Source organism: Aphis gossypii, chromosome X (assembly GCF_020184175.1).
Source record: "Aphis gossypii isolate Hap1 chromosome X, ASM2018417v2, whole genome shotgun sequence".
NCBI classification, from domain to species: Eukaryota; Metazoa; Arthropoda; class Insecta; order Hemiptera; family Aphididae; genus Aphis; species Aphis gossypii.
The window spans coordinates 47,812,864-47,821,129 of record NC_065533.1 but is presented as its reverse complement, the minus strand read 5'-3'; the positions used below and the strand labels follow the sequence as shown (position 1 = coordinate 47,821,129).

Below are 8,266 nucleotides of genomic sequence, written 5' to 3'. Positions count from 1 at the left end.
ACTCTCAACTCATTGTTCTAATACTGACCTAAAATCGATCTCATTAGTTTCAATGACACATTGGATGTCCTGAAATATTATCTACAATGAAACCTCTAAATACCGGGTACTCTCTGTCGCCGTAATTTTGTCCGTTATTTAGAGGTGTCTACTATTCAGAGGGGATGGGATGGAGGGTACATTTTTGAAAATAACTTGGATAAAATAATAATTACATATATCTACAACATTTATTATTTGTACAATATTAAAATTTATAATAATGATATTATGTAGGTATTACGTACCTATGTAAAAATTAGTAAAATTGTAAAATAAAATATCTTTGTATAAAATAGTAAAATAGCTATGAATCATAACCTAATCGATCCACCGTCGAGGAAATTATGTTTTCCAACGCATATCCCCCCCCCCTTTGACAAAATTCTAAATACGCCGCTGGCTATGATATACAGATTTGTGTTTTACTAACACTAAATTTATCTGCTAACGCGCGATTGCCTACATGCTCGAAATTCAAGAATCTCAATTTTTTCTTTCAAACTTAATCTCTTTCACTTACTAGCCATTGCAATACGTTTACGAATACGGTCGAACACATTAAAATACTATAGAATCAAACAAAACTAAATACGAGTAGAATAACTTCGCACAGAACATAAAATAGAAAAATGTTTTCATCGAGGCGATAATAGACGGATAAGATAAACTGTAATTTTATTGTTCGTGACTCACACATGACCTAATATTTATCTACATAACGATGATAAAAGGCGATCGCCAACGATATCCATGCGGCTATCTTATGTCTGGCGAACCGCCCCCGCGCTTTGTCGTGTGTCCAGCCTTCGCAAGGTTTATTTTCACACGATTATTCTACATTTACGATAAAAATTGTCGAAATCAAAATTAAATTGTCATAAAAAAATTCGTTAGATTTGGTATTTAGGGGTTTCCCATATGAAAATAGTGAAAACGTCCCCGTTCCCATAAACACTCCGCTATTTGGAGGTGTCCATTAAGAGAGGTTTCACTGCAATATAAAACTCCTACTTATAAAAATTCATTAAATTTACATGTAAAAAAATATCATTAATTTTAGTCATTTCTCCATGAAGTAGTGAACATCGATATTTTTAAGTGTAAAAACTGGATCACTAAAAGATACAATAGGAAATGCGTGTGCAATGTTAAACCGACAACCGACGAAAAATAATCTCCACCGCAGCGCGCTGTAGTCACTCAAACATGTTCGAGATACACTATAGTTAATACTAACTGGCGCTAGAGAAGCGCCATCGCCCATCATTCACACTGGTTGTCTGGCGCTGTTCATGTGAAGTTATTACGATCTATAACAACGATTTTCTCTAGTTTCCATGTAATCTCATCAATAGAAAAATTACATTGTAGTTTTACAATAATTGAATCAATGTCTTGCGTGTGTATTTGCGTATGATAAATAGATTGTTAATTAACCATGGAAAACAAAAAAGAATCTTTACCAACTTCTCAAGAATTTTCAAATGAGTTTATAAAATTCATGACGTCAACCGCGACTAACAAATATTCGCCAAAGATGCTGCCATCGCCGTCACCGGAACTGAATGCTAGCAGTTTAAAATTGGAAAAAGAAAAATATTTAGAACAATTTGAAAGAAGTAACGGATTTGAATTCTGTAGAGACGTGAATCAATACCAACCATTGGTGAAGATTGGCAAAGGAAGCTACGGGTAAATTATACAATTTAATTTGTTTATTTGTTTTTTTTTTTAATCCAATAATTAATATTTTTAAGATTCTTCTATTATGGATTAGTAATAATTGCCAAAATCCGTGATTAGTTTATACGTACTGTATAAAAAAAATATCAAATTTGAAATTAAAAAAAAAAATTATTTATTTTTACATATATATACCTATTGGATATTTTTAATTTGCTATAAGAACATTTTATGACTAGTCAAGTTTATAATTTTGAAGCTTTTAGACCTGTATAAAATTTTTTATCAACAATTTATAGAAAGAAAAAACAAAAATTTTAATTTGCTTGCTTACTGTAATTTTGTTATATTTCTAATAAATAAAAATTATTTTTTTAAATGTATTAATTATGAGATTAATGTGTTAAATTTTTAATTTTTTTTTCTCGTAAACAAAAATTTAATAATATTTATTTTAAGAGTTATTAACTATAATTTTATATGACTCTAACACAGTAAAAAAAAGTTTAAAATATATATCATTGATAGAAAATGCTATTAATTTTTTTTTTTAAATTTCAAATTTCAATACATCTATACATTTTTAATTTTAACATACAACATTTATTTTTGATAATATAATTACATATTTATAATATTTTTCCTCTGATTATTTATTTGAACAAGAGCTGTTTTTGTCTCATCTTCGTACCAACTAGTACATTTGACTAATTATTATAAACTAAAGATAGCTAATCAAAATGCCGTAATAACTTCATATCATTCATATAGAATAATGGACAACAGTTTTACAAACAAAATAATGAATAAGCATATTATATTGATCAAAATCAATATCAGTTCATATTATCGATACTAATTGTTGTTATTTATGCAATTCATTTATTATGAATAAATTAAATTTACCGTCTTATATATTAGGTATATATTATTTTCAGTGAAGTGTTCAAAGCACAAGATAAAAATGATCCTAATGTTATGGTGGCTGTAAAAAAAATGATTATGCTACGTGAAGAAGAAGGAGTAAGTTAATGTCTGTTTGTATTTCATAAAATATAATTTTAGAGTAGTTGTAGTCGTTCTCTGGTGCTCAAATGTTACCTTTTGCACTACAGATACAATTAAAACGCTTCTTAGTACCATCAATCTAACTAGTTAAAATATATTAATGTATTATTATTTACACAAATAAATCAAATAGGTTAATACAAACCTATATTTAAATTTATAATTCATTTTTCTATGAAAATTAAAAAAAATATGTTTAAGAAAATAAATATTTAGTAATAATAGAAACTTAGGCCTGTAAAAAAAAATGCATATTTATCTTTACAAAACGTATGGAAAAATCAGAAAAAATGTCATAACAAAATTCTGACATCCATGATATAGAGTATAGACATAGTTATTGCATACCAATTTTGAATATCTATAAATAATTAGAATAAGTGGTAATAGAATAAGTGATATTTGGTTAATAATAGATTATTAAATGAATGACTTTTATACAAATATTTAAATATATTTGTTTTGCTCTAATGAAACTATATACATTTTACAATATTTTATGACAATCCATTATAATTTATAACTTAATAAGCAATTTGTATTTATTTAATTAACTTCCATTTTAATACGATCGATATACCAAATTACATTGAATTATTCTAAAATATAATAAAGGTAGGTAATTAAAACAAAAGTCATATTTTTTATACATATATATTTATATATATTATATTAGATGCCTGAAGAATTAATTAATCAAAATAAATTAATTTTCAGTTTATATTTATACTTCGTAATTATATATTTTCAACCATTTATTAAAAAAGTATATTATTATCCATCATGTTTATTAAATAAGTAACTTGTAGTAAACACTCATTGTTTAGTGATATTTCGTAATATTAGTATAATATTCGGTAGTACTACTAATTATGAGTATTGATATATTTTCAAATTTTAGTTTCCGGTGACATCTTTAAGAGAAGTTCGCATATTAAAACAATTAAATCATAATAATGTGATAAAATTAATAGAAATTTGTCATAATAAAGGTAAATTTTATTTGAGAATACCTATAATATATTTTTACATGCATCTGAAAAATAAATGTAATATAAATGTTTTATTGCCTGTAAAGAAAATAAACATAGGTCAACATTTTTTTTGGTCTTTGAATTTTGTGAACATGATCTAGCTGGTTTAATAGCTAATAAAGAAATTAAATTTGAGCTAGCTGATATAAAACAATTCATGAAACAATTGCTCAATGGTCTCTTCTATATACATCTAAATAAGGTAAATATATTTATTTTTAATTTTAGAATTGTATAAATGTAATAATTAATACTAAACGAATGATATGTACCTAAATAGATTTTACATCGAGATATAAAATCTTCAAATATATTAGTTACTAAAACAGGAATTCTGAAATTAGCAGATTTTGGTCTATCTCGTGCATTTAGTATACCAACGATAGATAAACCAAACAAGTAATTACAAAATCTTTTAAATACTTACTATTTGTTTAATCTATTATTATTAATGTTATGCAGATATACTAATGGAGTTGTAACACTATGGTATCGTCCTCCTGAGTTACTGCTTGGTGAACGTAATTATGGTCCAGCGATAGATATGTGGGGAGCAGGCTGCATTATGGCTGAATTTTTTACTGGATTTCCCGTTATGCAGGGTTCTTCAGAAATAAGTCAATTAATGTTGATATCATCATTATGTGGGTCAATAACGCCAGAAGTATGGCCTAATGTTGTTAATCTCGATGTATACAAAAAAATTGTGCTTCCAAAACAAAATAAAAGAAAAGTAAGTATATTAAATTTTTCAAACTTTGTGTCTTAGACATTAACTAAACGTTTATTTACAGATACATACACATTTTATACACCATACTTCTAGCAGTTTGGGATGTGATTTGATTGACCATTTATTAATGCTCGATCCAGAAAAGAGATACGACGCCAACACAGCTTTAAATCATGATTTTTTTTGGAAAGATCCCATGCCCAGTGATTTATCTAAAGTCATGTCACAAATAAAAAATAATTGCCATGAATACAATGTAGTGCAAAAACGAAAATTTCAAAAGAACGAACAAATTGTAAAATGTGCAAAACCAAAAGGAGTTATTAATAATGGTGCTTCAACTTCTGGATTTCACGAACACATTTACTAAAGAATATGGTGTATAGCTGCATAATCCTACAGTGATTTTATATAGGTACTTTTCGATACGATATTAAAAAAAATATTTTTTAGATTAATTAAATGAATTAAATTTTTAATATATATATGCAATTTTAATTGATATTACGTTAAATTTTATGTATTGTATATTTTTATTATTATTATTATTATTATTATTGTATTTTAAATTAATATTAGGTAATATAAGTACCTACATGCAATAATGTTACTATATATATTTATTATTTGCCTATTTTTTGTTTAATGGAATCAGAACTAAGTTAATTTATTTATTTTTAATATGTACCTACATATTATTATGTTTGAATTTAAAATATCGTAATACTATATTACCTATCAGGTATAGTAACTTTAAGTACCATATTATGTATTATGAATAACACTTTTCTAGACAAATGTGAAACAAAATATGTAATACTTTTTAAATGTAATTTCATACAATTTGTAGAAATCCATATTATTTTAATTTTAATCGTACTGTGGAGAGTGTTTCTCATTAAAAAAAATCTAATCTACTAATATAAAATTATACTAAAAATTACAAATGATATTGATAATATTTTTATCATAAATGTAAAATTTATTGTGGCATTTTTCATTATACTATGTTAAATAATTATCGATTTATAATATAGTTATAAGATTGCTTTGTTGTAGTAAGGTCTAATCCAAGGGTGGGCAAGTAAAAATAAATATAATTTTGTAAAAAATAACAATAATTTACTAAGTACTTTAATGCGAAAATTACATTTATTTTCCTTAACCAGTGTATTGAAATCGGGAACTCGTGGAGAATAGCTTATGCTGCATAAGCATAAGTTATGCACAATGTGTTCTCAAGATGAGAATCTGTTAAGTGTTAATATTACATTTATGAAATCGTAATAAAACCGAGTATTACCAGATCGATAAAATATTTTCAATGAATTATAAATAATTATAAATAATTACAACTATAATCTGAGTTTAAAAAGTGAAATGAAACATACATTTTCTGTCAATAATTATATAATAACATGATAATATTGTATAGATACTATAAAGTATATACTACTAGAGTAAATAACATAATCAAGCACAATGGGTTCCGGAGTTTTGCTGTTCGCCAGTGGCCGACCCCTGGACTTTAGTCATTGTAAAGGATGTCACCGTTTTAGTGAAACTGCCATCTGACCGTTTTAACCTTTAAAATGATTACACATAATAAGGTGAATAGTTTACACGTGAATTTTATACCATTTTAAAATAAATTGTTGATATTTTTTTGCGTAGAATCTCAAACGTCTCCCTACTATTATTTTCTTATTTCCAAACGGCTCCAGTCAAAAAAGGTCTAACAAACAGGTAAATTCTTAAAAAGCTCCAATAGAAAAAAATATGAAAAATCTACAACGTATATTATTATTTACTTCACACGATGACATTTGTAAAAAAAAGTTAGATTGATTTTTGCTATTTATACTAAAAATCTATTCTTATCGGTGTTTGCGGTTAATGTATAAATCAATTGTATTGACTTATACAGCAGTTATACGAGTAACATCTAGTTATACTATACCTATTTAATTTTATTATATCTATATTACAATTATTAATTACTAACTTTTAATAGGCACAATAGGTACATGTTATTTGTTTTGAGCAAACATCATATTACTTATAGAAATTACCATATTATCAATATAAATAAATGTATAATAAAATATTATCATTGGTTATGTAGGATGAAAGACAATTTAAAATAATAACTATATTTCTGGGTGATTGTAAACTCGGCCGAGGAAAAAAAATGTTAAAAGGGTCTATTGTAAACTCAGCCTGTGTTTTTTCAGGTAAAAATAATTTAGATGTAAACTCGGCCCAGATAAAAATGTACATATACTCAGATATAAATAATATTATATTATATAATATATAATATTTTTGAGAACCATTTAGCATTACTCAGAGGAAACCACGAGGTGGTGATTCTCATTATCCTCCAAAAATTATTTTCATTTTCATATTATTCATAGTATGAAATTCGTTATATAAATGTAAAAATGTAAAAATGTAAGTGAAAAATTGTAGTGTAATGATGTATAAATCAATTTTTTAAATTAAAAAGCCATGTGTTTAACGTATTCACTCACTGATATTTCTTTATTTTTATTTTGTAAGTGTTCTTTCTAAGAGTTATTTTTTTAAAATTAAATTATACCGTGCTTATTATATTTTATTGGTAAATAATATCGGGCCGAGATTACAACGAACATTTTTATTAACTGAATTTCCGAGACGAGTTTACATTCTACCTAATTTATTACCTACAATTTTAGGAGCCGAGTTTACAACAAAAAAGGTAATCGCGGGTCCGGTTTACATTTGCCCATAATATTTCCTATGCTATTTATTAATTAACCCTCCCATTACAGTGACCTACAGTCAATAACGATATACACAATAGTTCGACTTCGACACTAACTATAACATAGAGGACACTTAGTTTTTTTTTTTAATAATGTAGGTAGTAGCTAGTAGGTACTGGATAGTAGATACTAAGTACCTATTTAGTGACTAATTTAAAATAAATTTGTCATGTGTACTAATAACAAGTCATCAACATAGTTACGAATCAATTATCATTTAATTATTGAATCTAAATGATATAATTTGTGTATGTTGCAAGACTTTTTCGGTTTTTTTTTAAAAATATTATTAAAAAGTTTTTTTCTTGATTAAAAAACTTGAAAATATAATATAAGAGTTTTCTTAATATATTAAAAAAATTCTTAAAACGTGTCGGAATTTAAAATTTAGATGAAATCTGTCAAAATTTAGAAAAGATGCCTATTACTTTGTACTTAAAAAATTCATATTATTTTATATAATTTTGATACCTAAGACTAGAGAAAATAAAAACAGTTCATCTTATTGCAATTAAAAAATGTTAAGCCTTAAATCAGATTCATATCTTATAAATGTTTTATGTTCATGTTCTAACTAAATTTATCTGTACCACGAAAATATGTAGGTACTGCATCATCATCAAAATTCAAAACCACGCCCTCCAACAACATAATTGCATCTATTCGTAATAAAATGCCTAATTAATAACTAAATATCTGTATTAAACTAATAAAAACTATACCTAACTATAATACATACAACAACTTTGTGTAGGTACATATCATACACTTGTACTTAAGTTTTATTTTAGTTCGATTTAGTAACGGTTTTAAAGTAATTTTATACAGTGCTTATGAATGTTTTAGTTGGATGTATTTATTTTTAATTTGCAGAGAGAATGTAGATATTATTATTA

General features: G+C 25.7%; 1 protein-coding gene across 1 annotated transcript; it reads left to right on the top strand.

Moving 5' to 3' along the window:
* The first annotated feature begins 1,578 nt into the window (after positions 1-1,578).
* On the top strand, positions 1,579-4,965 carry LOC114119204 (cyclin-dependent kinase 9-like). Its single transcript, XM_050207411.1, has 7 exons — positions 1,579-1,734; positions 2,664-2,748; positions 3,695-3,785; positions 3,872-4,029; positions 4,108-4,226; positions 4,290-4,560; positions 4,622-4,965. The coding sequence occupies exons 1-7, from the start codon at positions 1,580-1,582 to the stop codon at positions 4,928-4,930; spliced, it is 1,188 nt and encodes a 395-aa protein (XP_050063368.1). The 5' UTR covers position 1,579; the 3' UTR covers positions 4,931-4,965.
* Positions 4,966-8,266: the final 3,301 nt, after the last annotated feature.